This window comes from Mauremys mutica, chromosome 25 (assembly GCF_020497125.1).
Source record: "Mauremys mutica isolate MM-2020 ecotype Southern chromosome 25, ASM2049712v1, whole genome shotgun sequence".
Lineage (NCBI taxonomy): Eukaryota > Metazoa > Chordata > Testudines > Geoemydidae > Mauremys > Mauremys mutica.
In genome coordinates this window covers 4,404,381-4,426,376 of record NC_059096.1, presented here as the reverse complement: position 1 = coordinate 4,426,376, position 21,996 = coordinate 4,404,381, and the positions used below count along the sequence as shown (strand labels likewise).

General features: G+C 49.0%; 2 protein-coding genes across 5 annotated transcripts in view; both read left to right on the top strand.

Annotated features, from left to right (window-relative positions):
• MLLT6 (MLLT6, PHD finger containing) overlaps positions 1-4,674 on the top strand; it is a 70,318-nt gene extending 65,644 nt beyond the window's left edge. For all 4 annotated transcript variants that reach the window (XM_044999544.1, XM_044999543.1, XM_044999545.1 and 1 more), the window contains one exon: positions 1,379-4,674. In XM_044999544.1, the coding sequence (XP_044855479.1) occupies positions 1,379-1,423 (45 nt within the window). In that variant the 3' untranslated portion in view covers positions 1,424-4,674. The remainder of the gene's footprint in view (positions 1-1,378) is intronic.
• Positions 4,675-12,983: 8,309 nt separating this feature from the next.
• CISD3 (CDGSH iron sulfur domain 3) lies at positions 12,984-21,996 on the top strand. Its single transcript, XM_044999895.1, has 3 exons — positions 12,984-13,164; positions 16,516-16,644; positions 19,169-21,996. The coding sequence occupies exons 1-3, from the start codon at positions 13,090-13,092 to the stop codon at positions 19,346-19,348; spliced, it is 384 nt and encodes a 127-aa protein (XP_044855830.1). The 5' UTR covers positions 12,984-13,089; the 3' UTR covers positions 19,349-21,996.

Here is a 21,996-nt window from a genome sequence, read left to right as displayed (position 1 = left end):
AGTTTGCTTGTGTGGGAGGAGACTCAAGGCTAGGGGCAGGGGGTTGGGGTTGTGGGGGGGATGCTTACGTTGGGGTGCAGTGCTCCCCGGCTCCCACTAGCATGGTCCTGCAGCTCCTCCTAGGCAGAGGGGCCAGGAGGCTCCGTGCGCTGCCCCACCCCCGCAGCCGGCGCTTGTGGCGGGAGCAACACGGGGAGCCCACTGGCCCCTCCGCTGCCTAGGAGCTGCAGAGACGTGGAGCTGGGTAGGAAGCCCCTGCCAGCCCCGCCAACCCTCCCCACCCCAGCACCAGCAGGGGTCCTAGGCTGTGCGCCGCTGCCCGGCGCCCCCACCACCTCCTCCCCCCGGCATCAGTGGGGTCCCAGGCCATCTCCCCCAGCACCCGCGGCGCCCCTGGACCGCCCGCCCAGAGCACCCATGGCCCCCTGCCCAAGTTTTAGTCAGGGGCATATAGTAAAAGTCATGGACAGGTCACGGAGACTTTTACTAAAAATGCCCATGACTAAAACAGAGCCTTACTCATGACACCTGGATGGGGCACCAGTCTGTGTCCAAATAGGGTCTTTCCCCTCCTCGAAAGGTGAACACCGTCCCTGGGCCAGAGCAAGTGGGGGCCCCTTCCGCCTGCAGTCCCCCCACTCTCCCCTCCCCCCGGCATTCCTGTCAGGGAGCGGGAGCAGGGCGCGGGGGCTTGCCCTGCTCCACCCATCACTGCTGATGGAAATTGGGGTGCCGGGCAGGCAGGGGGAGCGGAGCAAGCCCCCGTGCCCTGACCCCACTCCCCAGCAGGAGCGCCGGGCGGGCGGAGCGGGTTAGGGTGCAGGGGCGCCCAGTTGTCTGGGGCTCCTGGGCACGGGCCCTGTTGGCCCAGTGGCTAATCGGCCACTGTTCCCAGGCGCTGACCTTCGTGGCTTCCTGTGGTAAAACACAAGGGGGATTGCTTTCTTGAGCGGCAGGGGTCAAGAGGGGATGCACAGGCGGAGTCAGGGGCACAGAGAAAACAGGACGGTGTTGGCTGCTGTCAGAGGCAGGACTCCAGATTTGAGAGGCCAGTGGTGTGATGTGCTATGACAAAGCCCCGTCAAACTCGCCTCCTCCCTCCAGCTCTTGCCTTGTAGACAGGGCCTAGCAGGCCCAGCCTGGTGGAGCGCCGGGGAGCAAATGCCAGAGTCAAGGAGGCTGTTTAAACTGGGAGCGGGGAGATCTCCAGATCGAGTGTCTCTGCTGATCTCAGCCTAGGGGAGAAGCGGGCATTCCTCATTCAGGCTGCGTGCCCCAGCAGGGCAGGCCGGCAGCGTGGCAGGGCTTTCCCGTTTCCGCTCACTTGCGGGTTGCTGCCTGTCTGGTGACTCTCTTCTCTGTGTCTTTTTTTTTAAAGAGCATGAGTGAAAAGGGAGCGGCTGTCACCCAGGACAAGGGCTAAGCCGTCCCCAGCAGACCAGCGGCCCGCTCCTCGCTGCTCCAGGGACACGGCTCTCCGTGGTCACACATCTGGATACTTTAGAGCAATGAGCACAAGGCTTCTGAGAAGCTCTTCCCGACCATGGGAAGTGCCCGGTGGTGCTTTAGAAGATAACGTGTCTCCGGCCAAGACCTGGTATTGGGTGCCCTTCTAAGAGGAGACATGGGGCAGGGGGAGGTCCCTGCCGTTTTGATCCGTGGCGCACTTGCACGAAGCCAAGTTACACTTCTCCTTGCTAAGCAGAGGGCGAGAGTTCGCCTGTGCCCTGACACCTTCCGGCCTCTTCTCCAGTGCGTGTGTGTGTGTGTGTATGAGTGTGCGTGGGTGTGAGGCCTCCGGGATGGGGCCCCGAACCAAGACCACAGAGTATCCTAGGCCAAGACTGTGGTTGAAGAGTCATCTCTGCTTGTTTTCTGCACAGATTCAGACAGCTTGCAGCGCCCTCCGGGGGCGATGCCAGATATGACGCGGCTGGAAAAGTGGGGTGGGGCCATGGGGGTGGGGGAGTCAAGATTCTGTCCCATCACATGAGGAAACGAAGAGGAATATGAACTGTGAAAACCCTGCCACAAACCTACAGCAGGGACTTCGCTCCTGCCTGTCGCCTTGTGACCCCTCCAGGAGATGTTCTGCCCTCGGGAACCACCACCCCTCCGGATCCCAATCCAGCTTGGGAAGACGTGGATGGCAGAGCTCTGGAAGGGGATTGGGCATCAGAGGTGAATGCCACCTTCTTCTTACCCCAGCCTCTGTGGTGGGTGCCTCTGCTGAAGATTAACCTTAAAGACACTACTGGGACCTCTACGCCAGCTGCAGGGCGGATGCCGGTTGGTCAGCTGGGTGCTGTCCCTTCCACATGAGAAGCACACTCCTCCCTCTCACACTCTCTCTCGTTCTGTCCTTCCCAGGGTCTACAGGCCCAGCATTGCCACTTGAAAAGGGCTAACGCCAGTACTACCCACTGCCTGCCCCGCCGCAGGGGGTGAGTTCTAACCAGGCCGTCTTCTCCCGGGGCTAAAATGGCACCAAGGAGGCAGAGGGAGAGAGGGTCTGAAATCTGTTACTTTTCTTCCTTACCCACCTCCCGAATGTGGCTACTCTGGCAGAGAACTTTCTCCCCCCTCGCTGGCACTGGATAGCCCAGGCCCTGGAAATGTGGCCAGTCTTCCCAGCCTAGGGCATTGGATAGCTTCATTGCTTCACACGGTCTGGTTTTAACTCCACCTGGCCCTGTGGCAAAGAAACCTGCTTCCTCTAAGGTTGGACAATGCAGGGTTGGGTTTTTTTGAAGGACAGTTCGGGGAGGGGGAATCCGCGTCAAACGTTTGAATTCCCCCTCCCCCGGTTAAATCTGGATCCCTCGGGGAGGCAGGGGGGGACGGGGGGAGGGTCAAGACTCCAGCGACTGGAAACACTGAGGGTCTTAAAAGAGTTTTCAGACCTTACTGGATACAAATGATTCTCAGCACACTCCCACCGCCTCGTCTGGTTTGCACTATTCAAATTTGTCAGCGGTGGGTCTGTGCTGATGCCGGTGGAAAAGCTCATCACCGTTCGACTCCATCTATTAAACCCATTTCACGTTTCTTCTTTGATTTGATTTTAAAGATGGTTGCCCCAACGGCTGAGCAGAACTAACAGCAGAAAGCGCCCCCGCAGGGGTCTCGCTCTCTGTTCTGTGAACCGGGCAGAACAATGCTCTCTGTTCGGAAAGCTATTGGGTTGGGGTTTTTTAAGCTATTGTTTAAAAACAAGAAGAAGCTACTGGAAGGATGGAGATGGCAGCTATAAAAGTGAAAATGGGAAAAAGAGTAGTTTTGCTGTCATCCTTCTGGTCTCTGCAATACCAATAGGAGAGGCTGCAAAATGTGATTCGAGTGAATGTTCCTTCTCTCTCCCCAGCCACCTCCTGAGTGAGTTAAGAATCAAGCTGTGCCAAACTTCCATCGGCCTGGTACACGTCACAGCCTGGAACGCTGAATTCCGGTTTTCACTCGCCTGATGGTTTTTTTATTTGCCCCTGACCCTGAGTTGCACGATTCTGTGCCTGCACTTTTTTATGTGTAATTTTTTTCCCCTCTGCAAGTGGGGGGCTCCCTCCTGCCAGCCCTCCCCCCACTGGAACAGTGATACAGGGCACCATGTTTCCACATGCGGCTTGGGTGATCTGATGCCGACCTGGCATGCGCGTGGGAGGATCCAAGTGGGCCTGTGGGATCCCACCCGTGAAAAGCTGCACATGCAGAATTGCAATTTCAGAGGCTGGCTGCGCCAAAAACCGGCTCCGAAATATTCTGCCAGCTGCTGTCCTGGGCTGGTTTTAAGGTGACCAGATGTCCCGATTTTATAGGGACAGTCCCGATTTTTGGATCTTTTTCTTATATAGACTCCTATTACCCCCCACCCCCATCCCGATTTTTCACACTTGCTGTCTGGTCACCCTAGCTGGTTTGTTCCTTTACTATAGAACTCCAGATCCGGGTTGCCATCTACCCCCCTGTTAGGACAACAGTCCATTAACGCAGTGGGGGGAGCATTTCACTTCCCGGCCCCTTTTTCATTCCAGCCAGTTCTACTCATGATGCAACAAGTTCATTCTCCAGGACAAATGAAAGCGAATCCAAGGAGTCTGGTTCCCAACCACCATCTCCATTGGTGTTGGTTCCATTCAAGGCCTGGTTCGCTGGATTCCTAACTAACCCTGTGCGTATTTGACACATATTTTTTTGTTGGCATACCAAGCCTCCAAGCTCTAAGGCAGCTTCGTAGATCAGACATGGGCGAGGTTGAGGATAAGAGGAAGGAAGAGACAGATAGCACTTAAAGAAAAGATTTCTCTGGCTTCTTCCAAAAGCACCTGGTCCCTTTAAAGTAAGCTCCTTGCCTGGTCCTGTCAGGAGATTAGGATGAGTTAAAGGGCCACTATTGGAAGGTTGACATTAAACTTTGTATCTGCGTGAAAAAGAGGAAGAGGAGAAAAAAATAGAAAAGCTAAAGATTATCTGTGTTTTGGTTGCACTGGGGTACACGGTTCTTTACCCGTTTTAAGGCTAATGTCACATTTAGTATGTTGCATGTGTCTTTTTTTTATTATTATTAAATAAAAGAGAAAAAATGTGTATATTTTTGGCAATTGAAGGTAATGTAGCTAAGATATATTTTTTTCACGCTGCTTGACTGTTCTTTATTATAATAAATAATATTAATATTAATATTGAAGACCTTTTTGATACATTTAGGGTTTCAGATTTTAACTAAGGAAGGGGGTCGTGTGTTGGAGAGGTGAAATATAAAAATATCTTAGTTTCCGTTAAAGCTACCAACAGTGTCTGAATCATCCGTGTAAAAGGAAAAAAAATGTTGCTCCTAATTTATTTTAAGGTTCCATTTCTATAGATGTTTTAATAAATGGATTAATCAATTGTTATTGGTTGTTTTAGAGTCCAGTGAGTTAATAGGTTGCTTCTGACCAGCTGTAGCACCTTCTACTGGTGTGTTTATAACCCTCTCTAAGACATGCTATTCATCCTTACGACACCGCTTACGAACTATTGATAAATGAAACCTTACTATAAAGTATGACCAAAATGTTATGTCTGCTAATTGTTAATTTTTTTTTAAAAAAGCTAAGGGTGAATTTTTCAAGTGACGAATGGGGTCTTTGGGGATGTGATCCAAAGTCTGTTGAAATCAAGGGGGGTCTTTTGCATTGATTTACAATGTGTCTTAGACCCTAATTAAAGAAAGCACCTAGGCATATGCTTAAGTCCATCCCTCTGCAGGATGGCACCTGGACACATTCTTAACTTCAAGCAGAGGTGCTGAAGTCTCGTTGACCACAGTGGGACTTGAACACCTGCTTAAGTGCTGTCCCGAATATGGGACGCTTTCTGGGAGCGCGGCCTTTACTGGGGCTAGCTGGGTGCTGACCCCTGAGCTGCAATGGGCCTGGTTTCCACAGGCACTCTGCACCCAGGCAGCTCCAGGTGAAGTGATGGGGAGCTGTGGCTTCTTGGCGTCCTCAGGAGAATCGGATCTGAGGTGTCTTAACCCTGGGAGCTCCAAAATGGAAGCACCCAAAATCAGCCCGCCTTCTTGGGAAAGCTTCGGCCTACTGAACGGGTGAAGGAAAAGAGCATTGTCCCCTAGCAAAGCGGAGTGCAGCTTAGTCATGTGGTCCTGAGATTGCGGGCTTAATCTTACGCCTGGCTGGGGAGGGAGACAGCCTGAGCTCCGACCCAGTCAAAGGCTCCAGAGCCTTTGTAGAGGGAGAGTGGGGGCAAGACCAAAATGCCCCCTCCCTCTCCACAGCTGGCTGCTCCTGCAGTGAGCCAGCTGCCCTCTCTTCTGGTGCCACAGCAGCCCCTGGTGGGCGAAAGGTGTAATTGCGCGGCACCTCCCCAGCAGAATCTTAGTCTGGTGGGGACATGAATTCTGTACTTAACGTTTCTTTTGTTAAAAAGTGGGGGGATGGCCCCCTTCACCACCACCCCCGGTCCAACGCTGGTGGACCAGTCCCCACAGAAGAAAGAGCAGTCGCTTCCTGGGCTCAAGATGTCTTTGTAACCAGTAGGGATGGGCCTGAAACTAAACCCTTGCTGCCATATCTGGCCCTTATGCCTGGTTTTCCAAAGGGGTCCGCTTCCAATTAGGCAGTGAAAAAAACGGCCCTATTGTTCCAAAGAGCCCTGCACGTCAGGTGCTGTGCTTTCTTGAGCTCTGGCTGCTTATTTCGGTGCCTCTAAAAGGACTGGTCTTCTTAGGAAATCTGGTGCTGATGGTGGGGGCAGAGCCTGTGCATATCCAGCCCTGTGTCTGCACAGGACAAACCTCCGGACTTAGATACACTCTAGTGGGAGGATAGTTTGTGGTCTCCACAGTGTTCATCCTTCTATGGTACTAATCTAGTCCCCCTTTACCACCTCACAAGCTGCAATGTATTGTCCCCTCCCAGCGCCCCCTTGAGACAGGGCACGGCTATTATCCCCCTTGCACAGATGGGGAAACTGAGGCCTAGAGGTTCAAAGGTATTTTGGCATCTAACCCCCATTAATTTAAAGGGGAGCTAGGTGCCTAAATACCCTAGAGGATCTGGGCCAAAGGACTTTCCCAAGGATTCCCAGAGCGTATGTGAGAGCAGGGAACTGGACCTCATTTTCCTAAGTCCTAGCCACTATGTCATCTGTCCTCTTATCCCCAGAGTTTTCCTATTCTTTTCTTTTACACACACACACACCAACCTCTATCACTGCTTTTCATGCTCGCCCATCGAATCCACCATCTTAAGTACAAGTCTGTTTTGCCATAAAGCTTTAGCCACACACAGAACTGGGTGTCCGGTCTACACTGCAAAGTTAGGTTGGCCAAACTACACCAGTCAGGGCTGTGAAAAATTTCACGCCCTTTGTGACATAGTTAAACCAACCTAAACCCCAGTATAGACACCGCTAGGTCAATGGAAGAATTCTTCCATCGACCTATCTCCCCACCAGTGGGTTTATGACAGTGACGGAAGAGCACCTTCCATTGATGTAGTGAGTGTCTATGCTGCAGGGAAGCAACTGTGCCACTGTGGTGGTGTTAGTGTAGACATACTCTGATTTTTAAACTGATTTAGTTAAACTGGTGCCAAATGCTGTGTGGACATTCTTATTTCAGTTTAAATTAGGAGTAGGCCTACTTTAGGCACAAAGTTGGACCAATGTAACTGAAGGTGTGATCTTATACCGATGTCATAAAACCGGTGTCTTTTTGTTTGTGAACACTCTTACAGGAGTTCAAACCTGTCTTACATCTATTTAGCTTGCACATGTCAATTTACAGATGCAAGCTCAACCCATACGACCAGTTTTAAATCAATATAAGGGCATCCAGGAGGGTTCTTGCTCCAGTTTAACTAAATCAGCTGTCTGTAGCCAAGGCCTCGGAAATGGATAGCTTGTTTTTCCTGGGATTCTTCCTCCCAAATTTCGCCTTCCCATTTTTTTCTGGGCAGGGGTAAAGTAATTAACAAAAGTATTTCGTGTTTGAAACTCATTCCAAGAGCTCCCTGAGCTGTGAAACAGAATTTTGGTTCAAATCCATCTAAAATGGATCCCACAGGGAAGTCCGTGAGCTGCATTTGCAACATTGGTTTCCCATCTCCGCCAATTGCAGTCGACTGGGAGGGCACAAACACTGGGTCACGACTGGGGAAGAAAAATTCCTGGCAATTCCTTCCCCTCAACTATTTTTAAATTTTAAATTTCGTCAGACTTTGAAACAATTTTAACCAGCTTTACCGTGGGCTGAAAAAAATGGGAACAGAAAAATTTGCAATTTTTGTTTTAAATTTTGAAAATTCATAAATCTCAGCTCCTGGAACAAATGTTTGTTTCACATTTACCGTGGAATTGACAGTGAGGTTAGTCAACATGTGAAAACACGACTGAAAATAAAAGCGTAGACCAACGCTAAGGCCTGGGTTTGATCCCAGACATTCCTGTCTAGGCCCCATCTACATCACTAAGGCAGTTTGGGCTGCTGTAATCTCCCTGAGGCAGTTACAACAGGGCAAATCCCTAATGTAGATACATTCGCACTGACACAAAAGCAGGTTTAATCTAACCAAGTCAACCATGTCAGGGTATCTATCTATCCGGGTGTGATTTGCACTGGTGTAGCTACAGCTACAAGCCTGGATGCCTTTGTAGATTATTTTATTTTTTTAAGTCAAACACAAATTATTGCACTCGATACAGGGGTGAGTGGGTGCAATCCCATGTGCTGTGTTATACAGGAGGTCAGACTAGATCAGGGTTTCTCCAACAGGGGTCGCCGCTTGTGTAGGAAAAGCCCCTGGCGGGCCAGGCCGGTGTGTTTACCTGCCCCGTCCACAGGTCCGGCTGATCGCAGCTCCCACTGGCCTGCTCCGTCTGCTGCTCCGGGCCTGTTTGAGAAACCCTGGACTAGATAATCCAATGGTCTCTGCTGGCTTTAAAATCTAGGAATTACTCTGGGCTTAATTTTTTTTTAAATGTAGACAGGGCCTTATTTGTACATCACATTGCATACTACAGTCTGTGTCCATCCAAATTTGAGACCCCAACCAGCTATATCTCCATTGCTGGCAAAAGCCTCAATTCAGGAAAACATATAAGGACATGCTTATCCATCCCTGTTCAGGAAAGCCCTTAAGTGTGTGCTGACCTTTGACTTCAGTCCTTAAACATATCCTTAAAATTAAGCACAAGTACATGGATCACTTGATGATTACTTGTTCTGTTCATTCCCTCTGAAGCACCTGCTTTGGCCACTGTCGGAAGACAGGATACTGGGCTAGACGGACCATTGGTCTGACCCAGTATGGCCATTCTTATGTTCTTATGCTTAAGCTTAAACCATAAGCAGATATTTGTGTGATTCTTTTCCCTAAAAAAGGTTTTCATTTTAGGTCCAGAGTCATAGCCAGGAGCGTGCTAACTTTCTTATAATGTTTGTATGACTGCCATCAACCAGGCATATTCCATTTTTGCTTGGCGAACGTTCACTGGGATGACACTCTTTTAAAAAAAAATCTTTCTATGGACAAAACCCCACTTCAGGTGCTAAATAGCGGTGGAACGTCTTTGACAGAAAACTGCTCCTATTTACCCTTCCTCTGCCATCAGTGATAAAAGAATTCAGTGGGCCTCATATTCTCTCTGTTGTGTAATATGCAGATAAGAGCGTCTTTGTATCATTAATGTATTTGTACAACCAGGAAATTGTTGCAGTCCTTGTTCTTTTATTAAAAGAGTTATTTCCAAAAAATAAAAAGTAGGACCAAAAAAAAGTGAGTTCTGTATTTTATTTTATTTTATTTTTTTCATTTAATTGTCGTTTCTGACACAGCACGAACAGTCCAGGAATAATTATAGCATGGTGTCTTTCTAGCAGCATCTACATTGTATAAAGCATTCTTAGAGAAAGTCACGACTACTCAGATGCAGCCAGCTCTAGAGTGGAGCACAGCAGCTGTTTAACAGCCCACAGCTACACTGCACAAAAGGTTGGTGACCTATCCAATTGAAACTAAGGGGGAATTTTAGAGAGGCAGAACATAGTTACACAGTTACCTGAGTCAGGTTAACACTTCTACTCTTATATATCTAACTGGAGTTAGGGATTAATTGTTCTGTGGCTAGGTTATTCCAAAACTGCCAGCTGCAGGGTTTCTTGCATCTTGTTGGGATGCAGCTGGCCAGTTGGAAACAAGGTTAGCTGGACGATGGATTTGATCTGGTACAGCAATTCCTGCTTCTCTTGAGGAAAATGCCTTTGAGGGTCTGTAATAACCACAAGAGGCAGCTCCAGCAGCAATACACTGCCCAAAACCATGCTGGGCCATGCTGGTTCAGTTCTGACGCCGGCCCTGATTCAGGAAAGCACTTATGCACGTGCTTAATTCTCATTGACTTCAGTGGGATTTAAACACATGCTTAAATGTTGTCCTGATGAGGGAGGTTTTCCTGAATCAGGTAAGAGGACTAACTACTAAAGGCCCTGGCCAGGCCACTTCATCTGTTTATTTTTTCCCAGCATTGGGTGATATCTCTAACCCCTCTCTTTCGTATGAGCGCTCTTGAGAGCAGGAGTAGGACAACAGCAGAGTGAACAGAAGAGCAATGCCCTGACATGTTTTGTCATCTGATTCCTCTGGAAGACGGCACAGACTAAGCCAGCAATCTTCCTGGCCCCTTCAGTGCTTAGCCATCTGCCCAAGGTAAATCATCACAGCTGTCAAAAAGTTACATTTTCCCCAGGGTAAATGTTAAAAAACCAAACCAGAACACCCTTCGACGCTTCAAATATTCATTAAAGGGAAGTGGATGAGTCCTGGGTAGCAAAGAGGCTAAATTCCCTCTTCAGCTCTGATGTTCCGGTTGGGGGAAATCCGCAGAGCTCATGGAAAGCACAGTCGGAGGATGTTAAGATGAAATTGTCTCATGGTTTATTAGGTCAGCAGAATCCCTTCGTGTATCGACAGCCGTGGAGTTCACGTGGCTATTGTATTGAGCAGATATAGCATTAAAAAAAAAACCCCACAAAATGACTGCAAAAAAAGGGGGCTATTTCTGTTCCTGGCTCTGATGTAATCAGACATCAGTCTGGATTAAGGGCTCCGTTCTAAAATAAACATTCCAGCCCTGATCCTTAGGCACATTGCTTAGCTTTCAGCTCTTGGTTGGTCCCATGGATGTTAACAACACAGTGTTCACGGTCGTCCCACTAAGCCTGCAACAGAGCTAGGAAAGGAACCCAGGAGTACTGACTCCCCATCCTATTATGTATTTATCTGTATTTCCCTAGTTCCCAGGAGCCCTTATCATGAACCAGGCCCTCCCTGTGCTAGTCACAAACACAGGACCTGCGAACCGTCCGCAGCTGCGGGAGGTCCAGCCGAGCCGCGCGACCAGCAGACCCTCCGCAGTCATGCCCGCGGGAGGTCCGCTGCTCACGCGGCTCCGGGGCGCCTCCCGCGCATGACTGCTTGGGGCGGCCAAAAAGGTAGAGCCGCCCCTGCTGCTGGGGAGATCAAGCAGGGTACCTGAGGCAGAGCAGGGCTGGGGAAAGGCAGGCAGAGCTGAAGTGCTTTGGCTTGATGAGTGCCCAGGCTAAGGCCTTGCTAAAGGCCAGGGGAGGTACTACGGCTGCGGGGAGGTAGCTGGGGCTGGAAAGGGGCCGCTCCAACCCTTGGCAGTGATGAGTGGTCACTTCAGGCTCAGTTTGCCCCTGAGGGGGTCAACAAGCCTGCGGACAAAGGAGATCCAGTGGATGTAGTGTGTTTAGATTTTCAGAAAGGTCCCTCACCAAAGGCTCTTAAGCAAAATAAGCAGTCACGGGATAAGAGGGAAGGTTCTCTCCTGGATCAGTAACTGGTTAAAAGAGAGGAAACAAAGGGTAGGAGTAAATGGTCAGTTTTCAGAACGGAGAGAGGTAAATAGTGGTGTCCCCCAGGGATCTGTACTGGGCCCAGTCCTATTCAACATATTCATAAATGATCTGGAAAAAGGGGTGAACAGTGAGGTGGCAAAATTTGCAGATGATACAAAACTACTCAAGATAGTTAAATCCCAGGACTGCGAAGAGCTACAAAAGGCTCTCACAAAACTGGGTGGGCTGGGCAACAAATGGACAGATGCTTATTTAATGTTGATAAATGCAAAGTAATGCACATTGGAAAACATAATCCTGACTATACATATGCAATGATGGGGTCTAAATTAGCTGTTACTGCTCAAGAAAGATCTTGGAGTCATTCTGGCTAGTTCTCTGAAATCATTCACTCAGTGTGCAGCGGCAGTCAAAAAATGTTGGGAATCATCAAGAAAGGGATATTTTCTGTCTTATTATCTATCATATTGCCTCTATTTAAATCCATGGTACACCCACACCTTGAATACAATGTGCAGATGTGGTCGCTCTGTTTCAAAAATGATAGACTGGAATTGGAAAAGGTTCAGAAAAGGGCAACAAAAATGATTAGAGGTATGGAACGGCTTCTGTATGAGAGCTTAATAAGACTGGGACTTTTCAGCTTGGAAAAGAAGCGACTAAGAGGGGATATGATAGAGGTCTGTAAAATCATGAGTGGTATAGAGAGAGTAAATAAGGAAGTGTTGTTTACTCCTTCTCATAATACAAGAACAAGGAGCCACCAAATGAAATTAATAGGCAGCAGGTTTAAAAAAACCACAAGAAAGTATTTTTTTCACACAACACACTGTCAACCTCTGCAACTCCTTGCTACAGGGTGTTGTGAAGGCCAATACTACAAGGGGGTTTAAAAGGGAGCTAGATGGATTCATTGAAGATAGGTCCATCAATGGTTATTAGCCAGGATGGGCAGGAATGGCTGTGTGTGGATGGAGGAGCCTTCACGTTAGGCACCCAACTTTGCAAAATCCCACCCACCAGTTTCGGGTGCCCCTACTAACTGGGCCAGCAGGTTGTTGGCCAGATAATTGCACCAGGGGCTGTCCAAGGGTGAAGTTAGCCAGACGCAATCCCCAACAGCCCAAGCCTCCGTTGCTGGGCGATAGGAGTTCATAAAAACCTCCCGCGGTCTTGGCAGCTCCTCACTGGGGTTGTGGGCAGCCAGTTCCTGGAGGCAGCAAGAGCTGCACCTGGAGGGAAGCTCCCCCAGCAAGGCTCGCTCCATTAGCAGCCTGGAGCCCAGAGGAAGTGGGCTCAGCTGCGGCGGGACGAGGGGCGTCCACACTACAAAAGGGGGGGGTGGAGCTTCCAAGCCTGCGCCCTTGCAACAGCCTGACTGCATTGCATTGCACAGCACAGCACGCGACATTGCATTGCAACAGCCTGACTGCATTGCATTGCACAGCACAGCACGCGACATTGCATTGCAACAGCCTGACTGCATTGCATTGCACTGCACAGCACACGACATTGCATTGCAACGGGCTGGCTGCATTATAGGCCTGGACGCCCGCCGTGCACAGGGGTGGAACCCTTGTGCCGCTCGCCCAGCTCCCCGGCTGCAAACCGGCCCGGCATTGCCTGCGCCTTCCGGCGGGGCGGGGCTGGGCTCGGCTGCGGAGGCGGGAAGGTGACCCGGGCAGCCGGCTGCGCGCCCCCGCTTAGCCAACATGCCGGCGCTGCAGAGCCCGGCTGCTCTTGTGACACTGGTGAGCGGAGCCTGCGCTAGGGCGGCGGGCTGCTGGGTAAGCGCACGGGGCAGAGGCCAGGGCAGGGCTGCTGGTGGATCTTTAGGGGCGGGGAAAGAGGGAACCCCCCCCTCACTTAGCCCCCCAGCGCCCCGCTTTTTAGTGTTTTTCCAGGGGCTCCTCATGTGCCAGGGGGTTGGGCTCCAGGCTAGACTGAAATGTGTGTGCGTCATCCTGACAAAACAGCCCCCCCTTGCCTGCCCGTCACCCAGCCTTAGGGATTATTTGATTAATGAGGTTTACTAGGCTAGGACCTAGGGACCCCCCCTCCCAAGACCCCTCCGTGCAGGGTGCAAACACACCTCAAACTTAGGTCGGCCTCCCTGGGTCGCTCAGGGGTATGAATTTTCACACCTGAGGCCTGGGCTACGAAAGTCGCTGCGGTGGCCTTGGTGTCTACGCTCAGATTTCTTTCCGGCCAGCCCGAGTGCCCTGATACGGTGCCGCAGTAAAAAAATAAAAAATAAATAAAAACCACCTCCCCGAACGGCGCAGTCAATCTACTGAGGTCAAGGCAGACCCAGTGTAAACACTGCATAACCGGTGTCAACCCTGGCAGCCTTCCAGCAGCTGGCTAGGGTGACCAGACAGCAAACGTGAAAAATCGGGATGGGGGTTGGGGGGTTATAGGAGCCTATATAAGAAAAAGACCCAAAAATCGGGACCGTCCCTATAAAATCAGGACATCTGGTCACTGTACAGCTGTCCCACAATGCCCTGTTCCCTGGGACAGCAAGAGGCGTAGTTAAGACAGCCTAGGCCAGCGTAATCACCGCTGGTAGACGGAAGAATTCTTCCATCGCCCCAGGAGATGGATTTACTACAGGGATAGTAAATAGCTGCAGCGAGTAGCGGCAGTGCTTGCAGTGTGGACGTCCCCTCAGGGCACATCTGTGCTGTGAGTTGGGGGGGTGATTGCTGAGGAGACCCACCCCGCTTGCTGCGAAGCAGCCGGTGGGCTAAAAATGGAGTGTAGCCACAAAGGCATGAGCTGCAGGAGGGGCTATACGGCATTTCAGACCGGTCCGTACTTGGTGCGGCTAGCAGCCTCCCCCGCCACTCGCTCCGTTGCAGCTACGCTCTTGTTTGCCATGCACTAGCGCCATCCAAGCGAGCACGAGGACGTCGAGCTGGGGATTTATGTATCCAGTCCAGCTTGAAGCATAGACCTATCGTACGTGAAAAAGCTAGACAAAGGGCGGGAGGAACGGCTGGAGCGTGCTTTACCGTGGTGTTGGAGGGGGGGAATTAATTGTGTTTTGCTCACCTGTGAAAACAAAAACATGCCCTTTTCCCCCAGGACAGCCTTCTCCTAGAGCAAACAAAGGAGTAAACTATTGGCGGAGACCTGTATCAAAACTGATCAACTTCTTGTAATATAATAACTCGCTCTGTATTGCTCAAAGCACTTGACAAAGGAGGTCTCGGTGTCATTATCCCCATTTCACAGATGGGGAAACCGAGGCACGGGGAGGGGAAATGACTTGCCTAAGGTCACATGGCAGAACCAAGAATAGAACCCCAGTCTCCTATCCACCAGGTTATACTGCCCTGAAGGGAGACCAGCGTTTCTCTAGGGGTGGGAATCATAAGCCCCAAAGGCTTCGATCTTGCAAACACTGACGCCCATGCAATGACTTAAGAGCACAAGACTGATTCGCTTTCAGCAGGATTTGTGCTGCTAAGATATTTGGGATGTTGAAAAATCTCTGCCTATGATATATAACATGTATGTATGTGGTAGTCTGGTGTTTATTGTATGGGAGTGTATGTATGGGATAGACTGCTTTGGTGGTTGTAGTAGGTGTTACTCCTTTATATTTAAAACAACAACAACACGTAACTTTAAAAAGTTACCTCTACAAAATATCAGATCACCCTCAACGTCCCAATTCATTTATTTATTCTTTAAATCCAATGATTTTTTTAATGCATAGCAACACCGAGGATCGGATCCCTCTGTCACCCTGGCTTGCGTAGTCCTTCGAACCGGTGTCGAGTGGGTACACAATGCTAGCAGAGCAGGGCGGTGGGGAAGTCAAGCTGTGCAGTGAGAGTCTGGTTCTTTGGGGAGCTGGTGGCGGGCTTATAAATTCAGTGATTATTTCTGTGAATAGAGGCCCCCCCAAAGGTCAAGGGCCCATTGTGCCGAGCGCTGCCCAGACACACAGTAAGAGGCAGGCAGTCCTTGCCTCAAAGAGCTTCCAGTTGAAATAGACTCGATGCAGAAGGGATGGGAGGAAAAGCCGCACAGAAAGGCAGAGCTGAGACTAACCCAGCTCTCCCGAGTCCAGTGCCCAGCCCACTGGACCGGTCTGTTGTCTGGCTGGTGAGAGATCAAAATTTAAAGAAGAGACAATATTAAGTTGAGAGGGCTCAAAAGTGCTTCTCTGCTGAGGCAAATATGATCTCTTAAGCCAGCTGGGAGTGTGTTTTCCTCCTCTCGCAGCCCTGCTGCTTGTTGTCTGGCTCTGCATGTGGTGGGAAAAGGAGTTTATTACTTTCGAGAAGCTCAGGCTAATAAACCCCTTTCCCAAGCCGTTAGGGCTTCAGGCATCATAAAACTGCTAATGTCACTGGCAGTAAAATATGTATATTTTAAATCTGCAAGATGTCTTGACATAAGAAAACATTTTGCTATGGCATCTCCCACTGATAACAGAAAAACCCTGTTAATCTCTCTCTATGGGAACATATTCACACAGTAATATTATAGTAGCCTCAGGTGCGACTGGGGACTCGGGGTGCTAGGTGCTGTACAGACACAGCGTAAAAGACATTCCCTGCCTCAAAGAACATATAGTCTAAATCAGGGGTAGGCAATCTCTGGCACGCGTGCCGATTTTCAGTGGCACTCACACTGCCCGGGTCCTGGCCACCGATCTGGGGGGCTCTACATTTTAATTTAATTTTAAACGAAGCTTCTTAAACATTTTAAAAACCTTATTTACTTTACATACAACAAGAGTTTAGTTATATATTATAGACTTATAGAGAGAGACCTTCTAAAAACATTACAATGTATGACTGGAAACCTTAAATCAGAGTGAATAAATGAAGACTGGGCACGGCACTTCTGAAAGGTTGCTGACCCCTGGTCTAAATAGACAAGCACAGAAGAGCCAGAAGTAGAACCCGGCTCTCCTGATTCCCAGTCCAGTGCCCTAGGCAGTAGACTGGCCACCCCCTGTTGTTATGCTCCCGGCTTAGATTTTTAGTTTCACCCAGTCCTCAGGTGTTACACACAATGAGATCTTATAAAAACAAGATTCCCCGGCTGAGTTTACCCTAATAGGACAGATCCTTTACAGCAGATCTCTGCCCCTGACCGTACCTCCCTCTCCACAGGTAAGGAGTTCTTCAGGTACCTCTGCATCCCCTTCCCGGCCAGCAATTGCAGCCAAACACCCGTACCAAGTGGATTTGAAGGCAGGAAAGCGTTATGCTTGGTGTGCCTGTGGCCACAGCAAGAAACAGGTAACTTCCAAAATCATTGTGGTTTCTCCTTCACGTCCGCACTCCCCGAGCTTCTTAGCAATTCACCCAGCTCAGGAGCATTTTTCATTGGCCTTCTTCGGCATTTATGCAAAACTCTGAAGACTATGGGACTTCCATACACCCTTTCACCTAGTCCAAGGTCTGGCTTCCAAACACCAGCTGCTTCAGAGGAAGGAACAAGAAATACCTCCCCCCAGTGGACATGGCTGGGATAACCTAGTTGTCTCCCTAGCTCCTATCAGTTCTAATTGCCTTGTGCCATGAAGCTTAACGTGATTATATTAAAATATATGTTTTAAATTATCTTTAAGTAACTGTCCCATTGTTGAAGCTGGTGGTAGCTAAAGACAAGGTGTTCTCAGGATCGGGCCCATGCCTCTGCAAGGCGCTTCTAATGGAAATATTTTGAAGCCTAAAAGGTGGCCCCATTTTAGCATGAGTTCGCCCAGCTGTGAGCTATGACACTGAGCCAAGGCACTGAGCCCTCTGGCTAGATACTCGCCTTTCTCTGCCCTTCTAAAGCCAGGGGTCTGTGGGAAACCAGGGTCTGTTTGCTGCTCTGATTTGGAGATTGCTGGGGTCCCAAATTCCAAGTGCATCCAGACACTGCACTGAAAGGCAACAAGTGAAATACTTGATAATCAGTTAGAGAGAGGCAGCTTCCCACCCACTGCTGGCCAGACTGGGTCAAACCAATGGTCCATCTAGCCCAGTATCCTGTCTCTGGCGGTTGCTGTTCAGAGGGAGTGAACAGAACAGAGCACTCTCGAGTGAGCCATCCACTGTCGTCCAGCCCCAGCTTCTGGCATTCGGAGGTTTAGGGACACCCAGAGCATGGGGTTGCGTCCCTGATCGTCTTGGCTAATAGCCGTTGATGGACCTGTCCTCCATGAACTCATCTAATTCTTTTTTGAACCCAGTTATACTTTTGGCCTTTACAACGTCCCATGGCAACAAGTTCCCCCGGTTGACTGTGCACTGTGTGAAGAAGTACTTCCTTTCATTCCTTTTTAACCTGCTACCGGTTAATTTCATCAGGGGCCCCCTAGCTCTTGTGTTATTTGGAGAACTAAACAACACTTCCCTATTCACATTCCCCACAGCAGTCAGGATTTTACAGACCTCTCTCTTTGTTGTTTCTTTTCTAAGCTGAACAGTCCCAGTCTTTTTAATCTCCCCTCCTCATTTTTGTTGCCCTTCTCTGCACCTTTTCCAATTCCAGTATCTCTCTTTTTGAGATGAGGCGACCAGAACTGTACACTGCATTCAAGATGTGGCTGTACCATGGATTTATATAGCGACATTATGATATTTTCTCTTTTATTATCTATCCCTTTCCAAACGGTTCCTAACATTCTGTTCGCTGTTTTGGCTGCCGCTGCACGCTGAGCAGATGTTTTCCGGGAACGATCCACCGTGACTCCAAGATCTTTCTTGAGCAGTAACAGCTAATTTAGATCCCACCATTGTGTGCATGTATAGTTGGGATTATTTTTTTCCAAGGTGCATTACTGTGCTTGGGACTGTTTACGAGCAGACAGCAACCAAAAATGGGAGTCAACTCTCAACCATCCCATTCTCCCTCTGGACATTACATTTCCTACTAGGAACATCTCCCTGTCCGCCTGTGTCAGTCGCTATCTCCTGCTTGGAGAAATACCTGTTTTGTGGGGGGACTGAAGAGGTTTCTGCTATAGTGTTTCCTTTAAATCCTGGAATAATGGAAGAGTCAATCAGGTTTATTATTATGCAGAAGCGGGAGGCCTGATTTGGCAGATAACTGGAGTGTGATGTGCAACACATATGGAGCCTAAATACTTTATTGATCAGGTGTATTACGGTAGCACCAAGAAGCCCCAGTCATGGTGTTAGGTGCTGTACAAAGAAAGAACATAAAGACAGTCCCTGCCCCAAAGGGCTGACAGTCTGTCTGAGACAAGAGGGGTTGAAAGAAAGGTAGGTTTGACCCATTTGTAATGTTCTGTCAGGCTGTGGGGAAAATGCCTCCCATTTAGTCACACACACACCACGTACAAGCTAGGAGCCAGTGCAAAATCCAGCAAGTGAAATTAACGTCATGACATGTTGTGAGCTGCATTGTCACCGATCATCTGGCTCTCTGAATACTGAGTGGGGCCTAAAACACTGATGCTTCCTCGGCTCTTTTGGTGATCTCTGCTGGTGTGGGGGAAGGAAAGCACAGGAGAAAATGGGGAGGCCAGTATTAATTCCCCTCTTGCTTGGAAATGCAAACAGATCTTTACCCGGTTATGGGGCAGAGTCTCTCTGTGCCTCAGTTTCCCCATCTGTGCTCTGCCCTCCAGGGGCTGGAAGACAAATACCTTAAAGATTGTGAGGTGCTCAGATAGAATGGTGATGGGGGGCTGGATAAATACCTGAGCTAGATGGAGCTAATCCAGCTCCTTCCCAGCAGCCCTGCCACACCCCCTCTTTGCACAGTGGCGCCAAGTAAAACCACTGCTTTGTTTCTTTTGCTCTGCAGCCTTTCTGTGACGGATCCCATAAAACAGCAGCCCCAGATCTCTCTCCCCTGAGGTTCCAGCTGGAGGAGGCCAAGAGCGCCTGGCTGTGTGGGTGCAAACACACCAAATCCCCTCCTTACTGCGACGGCACCCACAAGGAGGAGTTCATTCAGAAAGCAGAGCTCCCTGGGCAGCCCTGATGCGGGGCTTCCTCTCCTGAGACAAGCGGGGAGCCCTTGCAGCCTGTTTCGAGGGGCGGGGGGGCTGCAGGAATGGGAAGATGTTCAGGCTTTCAGTGTTCTCTGGTGCATTGGATCAAGTTTTCCGAACAGCTCCAGGTTCTGTTCTTATTTCCCTGTAAATGAAGTTCTGTACAGACCAGGCCAGTCAAACACACACACACTGGGCTGGTGGCTTCATCCAGCTGCCAGGAAGGATCAAATAAAAGCGACAAGGCCTTTTTCACGTTGCTGCCACAGAGAGAAAGATGGGTTTGGTCTGCATTGTTGCAGCTCCATGTTATAAAATAACTCCCAGCATTACAAGAACAGAGCCGACTGGGTGGCTAATTCATAGATTCTCTGCAAAGAAACTTCCAGCCCATGGGAGCAAATGGGATCCCAATGCACAGATGTTGTAGGAGGAAAACTGTGTGTCATGCTGTATCATCAGTTCCTCTGGGCTGTCCCCGCAGCCCTTGTAAACCGTAAAAAAATGAGGAACTCTGTAGGCTTCAGATTAGCGAGCCTGCTGCTCCTATCAGCCCAGCTGTTCCCGTTTGCCTTGTCCCCCGCCTGATTGTAGCTGGATCCTGTTTCTTTGATGACTTTGTTTTCAGTTCAGGCTGGAGATTTCCCACCGCCCTCCCACCACGACTCCAGTTGAATTATTCCTTGTTGCGCTGACACTTGATGACTCGTGGAAGTAAAGTGAAGCACGTACCCAAGTGGTTGCAGGATCAGGGCCCGATTGTTTAAGTTAAAGGTGGCCTGCAAAGGGAAAAAATAGGCTTGTGTGGTTTTTCTTCTTTATGATAGATAAAAAGAACCAGAAGAATTGGGGGGGTTGGGTTTGGAAATGATGGGTTTTTTTCCTTCTCTGCTTGCCTCTTTCCTCGGGGATGTCAGGTTTTGTGTAGTTCTCTGTTTCTGGTGTCAGATTCCCCGGAGGACTCAAAGATGCGGATTGGGAATTTTCTCAACCCTCCAACAGAAGGGGTGTCAAAGCCTTTCAAAGAGATTTTATTTGTGAACTCCTTTTCACTCAGAACTTGGAAAGCCTCACCGGTTTAAGCAGTTGGACTGAAAGCCGTCAGGACTTCTCTTCTGAATGAAATGACATGTCACTTCCTTGCTATCCGCCATAAACCTCCACGTTCAAGTTTTCCATAGACTCTCCCAGGAAAGACAAGATCTGAATTTCTAAGGCCTTGTCTACACACCCCAAGTTGTATCAGTTTAACTATAAGGGTGGATCCATTTATACTGGTATAAAGATGCTTATACTGGTATATTATTTCCCATATGGGAAGAGGAATAAGTTATACTTCTGCAAGGCACTTTTGTATACCAGTGTAACTGCTAGGGATTGTATTGGTATAACTATATCGGTTAAAAAAATCATACCCTTCAGTGTACTAGTTATACAGGTACAAAATCTGTGTGGAGCCAAGGCCTTTATATATACAAAACAAGCAGAAGAAAAAGTAACAAAAAAGCAACTTTTCAGGCCTTCTTAACTCATAATCAAGAAGTAAAAAAACCACATTTCTTTTTCTTTGTAGGTCATTTTTTAACAGTCAAATTGCTCTTTCCTCTCCTGTCTTTGTTCTCACAAGGGGTTTCTTACAGGGCAGCTGGTTTTGGATATGATGGGGAGGGCTGTAACTGACAAACCGCCACTTTTTTGTTGACCTCTGTTTAGGCACGACAGGTAAAAAAAATTTAAAAAATGCCGATGTCATGGGAATTCAATGGGACTTTGGTGCAGACCCTGAAAGATATTTAGGCACCCACCTCCCATTGAAATCAGTGGGAGTTAGGCATTTAAACGCCTTTGGAGAATCTGGCCCTTATTGCTGATCTACACAGAAAGTTGTATCCGTTTGACAAAAGGTCTGATTTAAACTAGCACCATTTTCTCTGTGGAACAAACTGGTTTACGTTGCTTTAGCTTGTGCATACTAAAAGGTGATGAGAGTGTCCACACACCAGATTGCATCAGTTTAATTAGAGCAGCATACAAGTTAAACCAGTGCTGCTTGTGTGTGTGTGTGCGCACAAGGGTTAAGTCTCTGAGGTACTTTTAAACCTGTAACCCCGCAAGCCTGGTTCTCTGCTACACCATCATTTACACCCGTGCAAAACAAGCGATCCGAGTGACATGGTTGGAAACCGGATCAGAATTACCATGTTTTACGCTGGCTTTATACTCGTGTGAACAATGGTATAAATCGCCAGGGCCATGGAACATTAGACCCTTCTTAATTAGCCAGACCTTCAGAATAGAAGATGTGCGTGGTACATCTGAATGGCATTTTTCTATCAGGCCCTATGAGTTGGTTTATCTGGAAACCAGAGGAGGTTATTTCTGCCAACGTACAAGGGCAATTGCTCCTGTAACAGGCTGCCATTATGGGGGAGTTCTTTGCACAAACCCCAGAGACTTCCAGATGCTGCCATAATAATAAACCAAACCCGGTTGTCATGCAGAGACGCGACTTGTTCTTGTACCATAGCGTCCACTCTAACAACTCAGGTGGTCAGGGCTTCGAGAGATTGCAAGGGACCCCTGTTTCTCTTGAATGGTTGTTTTGATTATGAAACAGTTAATAAAATATTAACATCCA